The following is a 14,641-nucleotide window of genomic DNA, read 5'->3' as shown; positions in this document are numbered from 1 at the left end:
TTTTTATTATGCCACGAAATCTCCTAACAAGCCCTGAATATATATATTAGAGATGTGCTGAGTACCTTGCTCGGTTCCAGTTTTTCCAGGTCCAAGCACATCTAATACAGATTACACAAAAAAATGGGCAGAATAATCCAAGCCAGATACTCTGTACTTATTTTCTGATTATGTAAAAAAACTACAGGTTATTCTTCATCTCTCTATTTTGGCAGTTTTCCTGGGTATGTATGTGCTAGGTACCTGGTTCGGATTATTTGCTAGTTTTTTCAGGTAATTAAAATATATGCCAGGTGTCTGGTTTTGACCCAGAAAAAAACTGCCAGAAAAAAATTAAGTTTACTTCTACTCTATATGTTACTTAGAAACATTTATTTTCAATACGCCAATACGTCAAAATATTGTACAATTAGTTTTTGCAAACTCAAATCAATATTTATTTCATTAAAATATTTTAAAGAAGTTATGGAATATTTTTTATTTACTATTTACTTATTTTTAAGGTAAAACCTGGAATCTAAATATCTTTTATAAAAACAATAAGATTTTTAAAGTAAACAGCATGAAATTCTTTTAAGTAACTTTTTTAATTTAAAAAAATCTTATTTTCAAAATCAAGACTTTACAGTGATATATTGACCCTGATATGACTATGATATATTGGTTTTGGCACCTAAATTAATCCTAAACTTCATTTTGTTATAGTGTAAAAATAAATGCAATTGTTATACAAGTTCATTTTTTTATGTATATATATAGTATAAAACATGAATAAAATATATTTTTATATTTGATAAATAAAAAATTATAAAAATAAAATAAAAAAAGTTTGTATTAAAATGTTTTAATTTTATTGCAAAAGGTTTGAGATTAAGAGGTTCTTATTAGCATGGTTTTCACTGTATTTGAAAGTTGCAAGCTGTAACTGTCTAAAAGGGGACATGCTTTTACTGTATTTAAATGTTGTTTTGTTTATTAAGTTGAAATTTTTTCCTTTAAATTGCAACAGCTTAATTATTAAATTAATACAATTATGATGTCAAAAATCAAAACTGTTTTATATTTTTTATACAAGGGAAAATAAATGTGAAGGGATAGCTATGGTTCGCCAGCTTTTAAGGAGTCATCAAGATGCTGTGATCGGACAGTTTCATCTGATTGTAGAGGCTGTTTTAAATGAGGTTTGTTTTCTACGAAACATTTTACACACTTTTACTTTTAAAATCAGTGTTGATGTTTATTTTGACATCTGTTAAAAAATTGACAAAATTCAAAAAAAGGTTTAACATCGATGATACCATTCTTTGTCATAAAAAAATGTAATATTGTATTTAGTGAATTTTAATAATTATTAAATAAAAATTAAATTGCAAAAAAAATTATTTTCAAAAGTACCAAAATATAACTGATAATTATAATTTATAATTATATTTACTTGATAATTATTATTCATAATTATAAATTCTTAAACATTACATTGTGTATTTTTTTTGTGCATAACGTTTTTTTGTGTGTATTTTTTTGTGTGTAGTATATTTTTTTGTGTATTTGTGCATAGTTTATTTTTTTTGTGTGCAGAGTTTTTTTGTGTGTGTATTTGTGCGTTGTTTATTTTTTTGTGTATTTGTGCATTGTGTATTTTTTTAACAGTTTGTACAATTTTATCACTTTGTTATTTATTTTCTATATATATATTTAGGTCAAAAATCTTCGCTCACAAGTTACTCGTGCAGCACTGGGTTGTGTAGCTGAGCTAATTGAATATGTTCCAAAAATGGCTGAATCAGTATTTATATCTTTTTTTTATTTTTAATTTTTATATCTTTTTTTTTTAGTTGCATATATTTTTAATGCATATATTTTGTCTTAGGAGACAGAGGTTATTTTAAAAGGGATTCTGCAGAAAGCTGCAGACACAAATCAATTTATTCGCCAAGATGTAGATACAGTGATGACAAATTTTGTTGCTAACATTAATTCAGTTAAGGCGGTATCTGCCTTGATAGCTTTTGGTACCAGGTAATTTTTTTTTATTATGACTTTGTTACTGGGAAACTTTATTTATTGTTTACAGTTGGTATCAGGTTATCTTGGTAATTAGTATGTGTTAGTAGCTTTTTGTTAATAGGTACCAGCTGATAGTAGCTTTTTCTTGTTTATACATGGAGTACAATAGTTTAAATAAGTACTTTATTTGTACTTGCAATTGAATGGAACAAATGAGTGTTAAATTAGTTGAATGGAAACAACAATAATAATTAACTCTTTTGATGATTGAAATATTTTTAATCCAAGTTGACTTTTTTAGAAAAAGAGAAATAGGTAAACTTTTTGCACTATTCATTTTACTATTAATTTTGATGATTCCATCAGATGCTAAATCCTAGTTTATGTTTTTAAACCAGCTTTTCACTTTCTGTGTAACTTTTTTTCTTGATTGTGCAGCCCTTCACACTGCATCACATTACCATGTTTTGTAAATGCTTTGTTTTTTTTATTCATAGAATTTTGTGTTAGTTTTATTTTTTATTCTTAATTGAAAATTGCCATTCAACTTTTGCATTTAAGACAATCAAGTTGAAAAATTAATTTTACAAGAAGTAGAAATGGTGTCATTACTTGTGATAATGGGGTTTAAATATTGTTTAAATATTGTAATTTACTAAACTATGCCAAGCATCCAAAATATTATTTACATTTCCAACAAAACTAGCATGTTACAGTAGTGTTTTCTAAAAGTTATAAACTTTTTCTATTCTATTATCCTGGAATGTATTATTTTCAAAACTTTGAAGCCAGCTTTTTAAGTGTAGAACTGTTTAATTGTAACTCTCTTTTTTCCAAACTTTTACTTCATTTTCAGTTGATGGCTCAAAAACTAGTTGATGGCTTAAAAACTAGTTGATTTTTTAAAGAAACAATTGTGTTTTTGGCTCCATTTTATTAATATTTTTTGTTTTGTTTGGTTTTATTCCTTTGATCAGACTTTGTCTGAATGACACTATCCTTATTATTTGATTTTATTGTTCAAAATCATTTACATGAATCTGTATAGTTTTTTTTATTTTTATTGATTGATTAAAGAAAATAAGGTTGTTATTGTTGTTTAATTTTATTTATTATTTTGAGATCATTTAAACTTGCATATGAATTCATCAAAATTTTAATAGGTTTAAAATTATGTTTTCATGAATATATATTTGTAATCAATATTTATTAATAGTCATCGAAATGGGCAAGTTCGTAAAATCTGTGCAAAAGCCATGGCTGATATTGCTGAGAAAATTGGTTATTCTCGTTTATTGTCAATTCACAAAGATATTCTTGTTGTTTCTGCAAAGTTAGCAACTGATTCCCAGCAAGATTCACGATATCATGGCAGACGTATTTTAAATTGTTTACTTGACTGTCCAGATTTAGATAAACATATTGTTAAAGACCTTCCAAAAGCAAACATCATAGCAGTTCAAGAAGTCATTGAAAATCTTCGACAAAAGGCAAATGTTTTTTTATTATTGTCTATTATTCTATTTTTACATAAAAAATTTTAGGTTTTTAAAAAATTATTTATACCTATGAGTGAAAGATTTATTTTAACCAATCTCTATTAGTAAAAGATATCTCTCTCATTCCTTATATTTTTTAAAGTTTTACTTTTTGACAGCTGATGCACTTTCTATTTTAAAAAAATATTTTGAAACTACCGTGTAAAAAAATAGCATTATTGTATACAAATCATGAAATATTTCAAAAAATCAGAGTTTCATAATTTACTTGTATTTTATTTTTATTTTTTTATTCTAACAGGGTTTAGGAGAGCCACCTACTGGGTCTGCTACTTCTCGGGTTTTGCAGAGTTCTTCAGGACTATCTCCTACTAAAAGTAGCAAGATTAGAGCAGAACACATCTCTCATGAAGAAGATATTGCAAGGTCCATGATTTTTTTATTATCTATAGCCAAATAAACATAGGGTTCGGACTGTTGTAATTGTAATTATAAAAATTAAATTCAATAACACATTACAATACAATAATATTGTATTGTAATACCAGAGATGTAATTAAAACATTGTTTATTGTTATTGTATCGCTGTGATGAAAAATAATTACATAACTATTGTTTTGTTTTTGTTCTAACAATACATTGAAATCATAAAACTATTGTATTGTATTGTTGTGATGTAAAACAATTACAATAAATTTTGTATTGTATTGCTGTGATGTAAAACAATTACAATAACTATTGTATTGTATTGCTGTGATGTAAAACAATTACAATAACTTTTGTATTGTATTGCTGGGATGTAAAACAATTCTAATAACTTTTGTATTGTTTTGATAAAAAACAATTACAGGAACTATTGTGGTGTATTGTATTACTATTTCAATGTCCATTATGCATATATTATTATTTGGGCACTAGAAAGTTCAGAGACACCCATGACGATTATTTTTAGCAGTCATTTACATATATAAATTTTGTTTATTTTGAGAAGTGAAGTTAAGCCAGGAAAGCTAAACAAGTATATATATTTTGTATACTTAATAAATATTAAATTCAGGGCACCTGTTTCTAGCAACCATTTACATATAAAAATTTTATTTATTTTGAGTTCAATAATATAACTGTTTAAATAATAATTTATTTAGAATTAACATTAATAATATTCAAAATCATACAAATAAATAATTTATTATATGTTCGTAATTAAATAATTAATTACTATGTGAAGTTAAATTTTTGATTTTTTTTTTAATTTTGTCTAAACTGATATCAAAATGTTTCACCGGACGATGATGTCTAAATTAATTGATTAACTGCATAAAGCACATTTTTATTATTATAATTAAATGCTAATGAGTAATAAAAACAGCATTAGGGAATCAGGGAAACATCGACCAGGGTAATTATGTATTAGATTGTCTAAACATGTGAACTAATTTTATTTTGCAACAAATTTTTCATGTATATCTATAATCATGATCATGTATGTACATAATTAACAGTAGAAGAGGAACAGGTCAGATTATACTCACTTTTATAGAGCTATATAAAGTTTGCTAGGACAAGAAAATATTTAGTAAATAAAATAGAAATAGAATCATTAATTATATATTAGTTGTACCCTATTAGAAAATACCCTATTTTAAGGTCACATGACTCGGAGATGACATTGTTATTGTATTACAGTATTAAAATAGTTGTAAGTCAAAGGTATTGCTATTGTTTCTAAAAAAGTAAATACAATAAAAATAGTTATATTTTCTGTTATTGTTTTCATTACAATTACTACAGCCCGAATTCTAAGTAAACATCTTTGTTTGAATAAAACATTTTTTAATGTTTTAGTAATAACTTTTCTACAGGTTAACACAGAGAAAAAAGAAAACAAGTTTGAAAGAACTAACAGAAGTAAGTTACTAAAAAATGTTACAGTTTTTAAGTAAATTAAGTTTATTGTTTTTTATATACTCATTGTTTTGTCTCTATTTATATTTTATTATCCTAAAACTATCCTTAATATACTGGAATCAATTTATTTAGAATCTTATGCTTTATAAGCTCTATTTTCTGGTTCACCCTATCAGATGCACTAACTTTTTCTGTTTTTAACTGTTTCATAACATCCTCATTCTTCTGTTCCTTAAATCAATAGCACACATCAACCTGGTCATCATTTTCTTTTTTTAAAGACTCTGCATATCCTCTGCTTTTATTTTTTCAATTTTAACGTCATAAGCATGTTTAATATAAAATGAATTGTATTTAAGCTATATCACAAACCACTACACTCTTTTGTCACCTCATTGCTTACAAACTATTAACTTTCGAGTTCCAATTCCTTTCTGCTATCATCAAAATAATTTTAATACAGTTCAACAAATGTTCATTTATCTTAAGTACAATTATCCCATTATGTTCCATTTTTTAACTACATTTATTACTAACTCTTTGAATGAAATTTAGTAACTCTTTGGAGAGTTTAGTAAAATAAAAAAAAAGTAAAAAAAATAGTGATTTAAAGCCAGAATTGTTTTTGACTTCACATCTCTGGAAACAAAACAGGACTAAGGATGGAATCTTGTGGTACCCCAGAACTTACTGAAAATGAAGAAGAGTATTATCCATCAAGGACAACTGATACTGTCATTAGAAAGGAATGGTTGAATAATTTTAAAAACTTTCCCAGGTCACATGATAAGAGCTTATGGAGAACACCAGCATGCCAGACTTTATTGAAAGTCTTAGATATGTCAAGAGCCATCATCCTTACCTCATCGCTTTCATCTAATGCACAATAGAACCTTTCTGTTATATGTGTTAAAAAGTCAGCAGCAGAACGAAAGGATCATTTGTATTTGTCAAAGAGTTGTTAAGCTCAATATGATATTAGAAGTTTGTTAATTAAAGACTCAAAGACTTTCCTAATAATAGTAAGTAGACTGATAAAAGTTAGAGGGAGTGATCTCCAGAATTAAACCTAATCCTTGGGAAAGATAATAAAATCAGATCTATGTATGAGAGATGTAGTGTTAGACTTGATACTGTTAAAGATTTTCTAAAATTTGAGATTAAATACTAGATGAGACAGATATGTGTAAAATGCTAAAATGGATAATATTAAAATGCTAATTTACATAAAAGACAATGAGGTATAAACTTAAAGACGTAAAACCTTCAAAATAGTTTAACAAAATACTTATTGATGAATTTAGTACCTTTTTGTTTTGTTTTACATTTGAAAGAATAAAAAATAAAAGTTTTTCCAAAATAATTTTTTTTTAAAGTTTTTACTTTAAAGTTGAGAGGTTTTGATACATGAGTATATGAATTTTGTTTAACAGTAACATAATATGTTTTTATTAAAATTAATTTTATTTTAACAATTTTAAAATAAATAAAAATTATTATTATTTATTTTAAAATGGTTAGAATTTATTTTAAAATTTTAGATTTAGAAAATAATATGAATAAAGTTAGGGTTTTTTAACACTTATCTTCTTCAAGATCCATTTTTTATATTTTACTATTATATTAAACATAATTTATTTTCTTTATAAGTTATTAGAAGTTACAAATAAAAATACTTGAAGTTTTAAAAAAATGTTACATTAGTTACATTATTATTATTGATGTAGCAGAACTTTTTAAACCATTTTAGCAAATAAAACTAAGTATTTTTAATCCAATAGTAGCTTACCTGATTTTTTTGTTTGTCATGCTATTTAAATAAGAATATTTCTATTCTTGCAATGATCAAACTGTATATTGTCCACTTTTTTTACTAACCCCTTTCAAGATTTTTACTGATACCTTAGATTGCAAATATAGTAAGATTACCAAATAGGTTGGAAAAGCAGTTGATATGGATTCTTTACAAAAGCTAGAATCAGCAAATTGGAGTGAACGATATTCTGGGTTAGATGATTTTTACAACTTAGTGTCTATGAATCCAACTGCTGTTTCTGCTCAAGTTGTTAAGGTAGTAATACTTTGTATTGTTTAGTATTTTTTCATAGTATTAAATGAATAGGTTTACATGTATGTGCATATTTATATATATATATATATATATATATATATATATATATATATATATATATATATATATATATATATATATATATAAACAATTTTAAAATGTATTCTACAAAGTACTTTACTTTGTAGAATACATTTTAAAATTGCTCAATGTTCTAAAAAGAATGTAGCAATTATAAATTAGTAGAAAATCACTTAACGATAATTTTTCTCATTTAACACTGTGTTTCATCAGATTTTCTGATGAGTCTTTATTGATGAAACATAGTGTTAAATGAGAAAAATTTTCGTTAAGTGATTATCTACTTATATATATATATATATATATATATATATATATATATATATATATATATATATATATATATATATATATATATATATATATATATATATATATATACAAATACAAATACAAATAATATATATATAAATAATAATAATATATAAATACAAATGATATATATATACAAATAAAGTATATATATACAAATAAAAATACAAATAATATATATATAAATAATAATAATAATATATATATATATATATATATATATATATATATATATATATATATATATATATATATATATATATATATATATACAGGGCCGTAGACAACTTTTTTTGATGTTTGAGTTAAGCAACTTTGAAACATAAAGAAAACTCCATATTTAAGTATGTTCATATATATGAGGAATGAGGATGCTATGCAAAAAATTGTGATGATTGGAGACTGGGAACAACAAAAGCCCCAAAATTTTAGCCCCCCGCCCTTCCCCCCTTCCCTTACCCCAAATAAGAGGGCAATGAGTCAAATTTGTTTTTGTTTTTTTAATTTTAAACTTCATTTATATTCATTGACAAATTTCAAATTTGATTCAATAATCTCTTTTTGATCGGCTTTTATGACTTTATAAAGTTTACAACCCGAACAAAAAAAGGTTATTGAATTAAATTTGAAATTTGTCGATGAATATAAATAAAGTTTGAAATTAAAAAAAAATTACAAATTCAACTCATTGCCCGCTTATTTGGGGCTGGGGGGCTAATGTTTTGGGGTTTTTGTTGTTCCCAGTCTCCAATCGTCGCAATTTTTTGCGTAGCATCCTCATTCCTCATATGTATGAACATACTTAAATATGGAGTTTTCTTCATATTTCAAAGTTGCTTAGCTCAAACATCAAACCTAGATTTACACTAAAGGCGACATTTTTTTTATTCCTCTTTTTACATTTTTTAATTTTTCCTGTTTTTGCTTTATCGTTTACCTATTTTTATTTATACATATTTAAATTTAATATTTTGCCATAAAAATACATTTTTTGTATCTATTTTTGTTGTTTTAATTAATTGTTATATTCCATATATTTATTGCTTTATTTATAAAAACAAATATTTATAAAAATATAATAATTTTTAATTAAAAATTACTGCAGTTGATATATTGCAGTGTCAATAATACAATAAAAAACATTCACTTTAAACAAAAGTTTGCTATCTTGAATCCTATGATCTTGTTGTAAGTCATCGTAAAATAATCACTTCTCCGGATGTTTGTGAAAGTGTTAGTAGTGTTTCAGTTTCCTATTTGTGCATTTGAAGTTAAAATTATTCTCTCCCATAAATTACGGGTAAGTTAAAGTTCTGTATGCCCATACATTGAGAGTAAAATAGTTGCACGAGAAAAATCTATTTGTTTACTCTGGAGGTTGACAGAAGCTTTATTAGTTGCACAAAGTATTCTTTCCCAAACAACAATGAATACAGTGAATTCAAACTTTCCAATAGCGTTCCGAAGGCTGTTGATGTTGTTCCTCTCGATCTTGTTTAGACTTTCAAAACAATTTGTGTAAGTACTTTTATAATGTCACCATACCTATTTTTTCAGCACAGGCTGCATCTACTCAAGAAGACCACCTTGTTGGACAAAGTCTTTTTAATTTTAATGCCATTATATGTTGTGATGAGAAAGCCAACTCTGACTACCTTTCCAAACTAGATCCAAAAAATTGAAAATCTGACTTAATGTTCCAAAGAAAGTTGTGTTTATTACATTGGCTTTAACCCCGCATCATTGATAACCAAATTGAGATTATGAGAAAAACAATGTACTGATGACACAGGTGCGGTAGTTATCAAATCTTCTTATAATTTTTGAACTCCGCCTTTCTTTCCACTAATTAAACTGACACCATCATAGCCCTGGCATCATATCTACTCTAAGTTTAAACCTTGCATAGTTAGCCAATCACTTACCTGTTCTGTTAATTCTACTGTAGTGGCATCTGACATCAAGAAATCCAAGAAAAGATTCATTTATGTCACAATTTTCAGAGTTTAAATCTAGTTGGTCATATTTCCATAGTCATACATTGATGACTATGGAAATATGACCAACTCGGCTGATATTGCTTGGAGTATCAATTATTATAGCATAGAATGGACACTTCTTGATTTTTGTGATCAAATGATATTTTACTGCTTCAGACATATCAGAAATAATATTCATTTTGAATTTTAGGGCTGGCATACTTTCTGGATCCAAATGGTAAACATGTCACCTTTTTTAAAATTGGGTCAAATTTAGTTTGCCTAAAAACCATACCCAAAAAATTTCTTCCTTCACACTTAACTGTTGATATTATTTCGCGGTGTACTCGAAAAGACAGGCAACGTTTTGCAAGGGGCAGTATAATGTTAATGACTCGATCAAGAATCTTTCTCCAAAAATTCAAAGTTTCATTGCATTTTCATGATCTTTGTCTAAACAATCTGGCATAGACATTAAAAGCAGATATATAGTGACTTTCCATGCTGTCTAGTATTTTCATTTAGATGACAAGATGATCCTGTTACACCATCAATCCACTGCCAATTAAGATTCGAATCACATCGATCAGCAAACAACCATTTTTTTATCAAATTGGAACTCTTTGTTGTTTGAGGAAAGATACCACAATAGTTAGAAATTGAACTGAGGAAATATATGAATTCATTTTTACTTTTCTCTGATACACGTGTTCTTATGTTGCTTCATTTAATGAGTTTATAGTATTGATACTAGAAATAGAAATTCATTAAATGTTATATGTTATTTGCACAGATATGATTATATCAACATTTTCCCTTATAATAGGTGATTCAAAGTCAGGAAGAGAAACACTGTGTTTAGCAAATAGATTTTCTTGAATAGTTGGATCTGGAGTTTTTGAAAAAAATTGGTCAAGTCATTTTCAATTTTTTAACAGCAACTTTTGCTTTTTGCTTTTTTCTTACGGTTTCGTAAAAACGTTTTTGGTTTTAAAAAACAGTATTAAAGAGTCAAAGAACAATTTGTTTACTTGTAATTTTACATGTATATTTTATATGTATATTTTAATTTTATATGTATATTTTACATGTAATTTCATTACTTTGCAAATAAATTTATTAAAAGTTTGAAGTTTAATGTTTTATAAACTAACTTATTTAGTAAACTGTTCAAATTTTGAATAAAAATTTTATTCAAACAGTTTTGTTATAAAACAAGCAATTCAATTGCAATGCAATTCAATTTTTCTTTGATTTTGTAGATTTATTAAAACTCTAAGTATTTTGTCAGTTCAAGTTAAATTTTCCCGTTAAAATATCTTGGGGCCCTCTTCATTGTTTAGGGCCCCTGGATTTGTCCACTCTGTCCATATGATTGTTGCACTACTGCCCTAACCCTACCCCACTAACCATCAACCATTGTAATATATATATATATATATATATATATATATATATATATATATATATATATATATATATATATATATATATATATATATATATATATATATATATATATATTGAGGTCGGCAAAAAGTTGCCGACCTTGTTTCTATGTTTCATGGTAAGACCTTTGTATCAATTTTTTTTTGCTGACTTGATGCTGAACTCTAAAAGATTGAAGAAGACAATTTTCCTAATTCCGAGGGTTGGTATATACATACACATACATATATTATAATAATACTATATATATATATATATATATATATATATTATATATATATATGTTACTGTTACCCGCAGTACCAGGAATTAGCATATAACTAATGTTTATAATAATATAGATAATATAGTTTTGCAACTTGAAGTTTCATGTGTTTCTACAATCTCAGACAAGTAACAGAAAAATTTATTTTGCTACAAATTTAGAAAATTTCGGTTTTTATTCAGGTTTTCAATGGAAACTTGTAAATAATTAGTCAGTGGGTGTAAGTTATTTATTAGTGATTAGTTTATAAAACTGATAAATAAAAATTTATAATTTAGGTTATTTTGTTTTAATTAGACTGTTAAAATAATAATTGGTATTGACATATATAAAATTTAAAATGAGGTAAAATAATTTTGATTGTAAATAATTTTTGATTGAAAATAATTTTTTTATTGATGATTATGGAAACACATGAAACTCCAAGTTGCAAAATTATATTATCTATATTATTATAAACCTTAGCCATATGCTAATTCCTGGTACTGCAGGTAGCAGTAACATTTATTTATATATAAATAGCTCTAGTGTAACTATCAAGCACTCTTAATATATACAATAGTTATATGATATAATAAGATTCTTCTTTTACATTCCTATATACACACACACACACACACACACGCACACACACACACACACACATTATTTACATTTAATTTTTTTAATGTAAATAATAATGTGTGTGTGTGTTTTTACATTAGTATTTTTAATTTAACTTTTTAAAACACAGATAATTCTTGAATGTTTGTATTTTTTAATCTTCTGCAAAATTTTATTAAAAAAATCTGTTTTAGAGTTATGACAAGTTGTTCTAAATTATTAGAAATTTTATTAAAGTTAAATGCATTTTTAAATATACTAAGTTTACTTCTAAACAGTTTACTTTTTATAGTGTTAAATGTGTTTTAATGTATAATAAATTTATTTGCTTTTTTTAAACGTATCCATTTTTTTATTTTATTAAGATATTTGACAAGTTTTCTCCAAGATTGTGTGATTCCAACAGCAAAGTAAGAACTAATATATAAAAATAAGTATTATGATTTTCAGCATAATACTAATAGTAATAGTAAATAGTAATAGTATTCTCATAAATACTCTTTTAAGTAATATCTTTGTATAACATTTTGGAAACATGTAATAAACTTTTGTATATTTTTTGTAGAAACATATTTCTTTAAAATTTTGTTTAGGTAAGTCTTTATGCTTTGCAAATTTTAAATCAATGTATTCCAATTTTACGTAATGGAATTTCACCTGCAGCTACAATTCTAATTGAGAATTTAAAAACTTTATTGGCATCTAAAAATGATACAATATTTATTGCTGCCAAAGATTGCATGGTATCCTTGACTAAACTAGTTGGTAATTGTTTTTTGTTTTGTTTTTTTTTAAACTGGTATATTTATTTAAAAAACTACTTTAACTTTAATAAGCCTTTTTATCAAATATATTCTAATGTTATATAAAATATATTAAGATTAAGATTTTTTTAAAGAAGCCAAAATAATAATTTGTGGAACATGTTTGTAAACAGCAATATCCTCAAGATGTTACAAACAGGTCAGTTATTGGCAGGACATGTTATGTTAGGAACTTGAAAAAGATGTTACAGAAATTAAGAGGACATGTTAGAAACAGAAATTTGCAGAGGATGTTACAGGTATTTAGAGGACATGTTAGAAACAGAAGTTTGCAAAAGATATTACAGGTATTTGGAGGGCATGTTAAAAATCTTGGTCCAAGAAAATGAACATTAGAGTTTTTTAAACTCTGATAGGGCCTAAACATGTTATCTTGAACATGTTAAGGTGTCAGCCATGGCTTAAACCTGAATTATTTCTTTCAAAATGGCTAGAGAAAGAACTTCAAAAAGTTTTCTTTATATTACTACAATAAAATAGTACCGCATATATGGAACAGCAAGAGATGTTATAAAGGAAAAGCGCCTATTTTATTAGCAAAATAATCACTTTTTTAAACTAGTTTTACGATTGATTGTTTTTTTTTAAGTTGTTTTATTGCTGTTTTTTTATTTTAGATAATAACGCTCTTGTGTTGCCACTAGCCACAGCAGTCCAGTATTCTAATTCAAGAAACAGAGCTGAATTAACTGATCTATTAAACAGTGTGTGCTTTTTTATTATTATTAATATCGAACTACTCTTGCTGATTTTTAATCCACATATTGTTGTTTATTTTTTTGGTTCAGATATCATTCCAACAGTGTTTGCACGAAAGCCTGGCACCATACATAGAGTGATGCTTCCAGTGTTATGGAAATTACTAGCAATGCCTTATAGTAATGAGTCATCTCCTGGTCATATATCAATGCAAGAAGCTCTAGTAAAGTTCATTCATACACTTTATGATTGCATTGGTGTAGAGCTTAAAAATGAAGCTGCAACAAAAGAACCTGTTATATTGCAACGAATTGAAGAGTTAATAGGATAGTAGACCTTGCAGTATTGGGGTGTAAAAATATCTTTATCTCCTCTTTATCAGTAAAGATATAAATAAAGCTTTTGAAATCATTTTAGTTAAATTTAACTAAAATTTGAAAAAAATAAAAAACAGAAAACGCTGAAGTATTCTTCATTGATGCACTTTGCAATATAGATTTTTATTGTAAATAGTCAAACCCAAATTGTAAATAACCTGATTACGTTTATAATTGTTTTATAATTTTTTTTTTTTAATGTTTCTTAATGTAAACTATAAATTAACTTATTTAAATTAATATATTATTTTAATGTAGCAGGTCTATGAAATATAGTTATGTCATTAATATTTGATGTTTTATATTTTATAGTTTATTATTTTTTCTGTTCCTTAACATACTTAATTAAACATAACATATTCATAAAAATATTTAATTAAACTTTTTTTCCGCATTGGTAATAACGTGAAAAGGTGGCACAAGGTACATCTAACTTCCAAAAATCTGACTATTCCTAAAACCTTCCATTGGTTCTTTCTACCAAATCTGTTGGATTTTTTCAAAATTTATATAAATTTAGAAGGGGCACCACAAGTCTGAATTTTACATCAATTGCAATTTATTGAA

General features: G+C 25.7%; 1 protein-coding gene across 1 annotated transcript in view; it reads left to right on the top strand.

Moving 5' to 3' along the window:
- LOC100199212 (TOG array regulator of axonemal microtubules protein 1) overlaps nt 1-14,362 on the top strand; it is a 41,844-nt gene extending 27,482 nt beyond the window's left edge. Inside the window, exons 8-18 of the mRNA XM_065804642.1 lie at nt 1,076-1,181; nt 1,700-1,786; nt 1,871-2,019; nt 3,224-3,497; nt 3,808-3,932; nt 5,369-5,414; nt 7,351-7,485; nt 12,540-12,584; nt 12,768-12,939; nt 13,616-13,702; nt 13,787-14,362. Of these exons, the coding sequence (XP_065660714.1) occupies nt 1,076-1,181; nt 1,700-1,786; nt 1,871-2,019; nt 3,224-3,497; nt 3,808-3,932; nt 5,369-5,414; nt 7,351-7,485; nt 12,540-12,584; nt 12,768-12,939; nt 13,616-13,702; nt 13,787-14,028 (1,468 nt within the window). The 3' untranslated portion in view covers nt 14,029-14,362. The remainder of the gene's footprint in view (nt 1-1,075; nt 1,182-1,699; nt 1,787-1,870; nt 2,020-3,223; nt 3,498-3,807; nt 3,933-5,368; nt 5,415-7,350; nt 7,486-12,539; nt 12,585-12,767; nt 12,940-13,615; nt 13,703-13,786) is intronic.
- Nucleotides 14,363-14,641: the final 279 nt, after the last annotated feature.

Source organism: Hydra vulgaris, chromosome 09, assembly GCF_038396675.1.
Source record: "Hydra vulgaris chromosome 09, alternate assembly HydraT2T_AEP".
Taxonomy (NCBI): Eukaryota; Metazoa; Cnidaria; class Hydrozoa; order Anthoathecata; family Hydridae; genus Hydra; species Hydra vulgaris.
The sequence above is the reverse complement of the archived record's forward strand: the minus strand, read 5'-3'. Positions and strand labels throughout refer to the sequence as shown.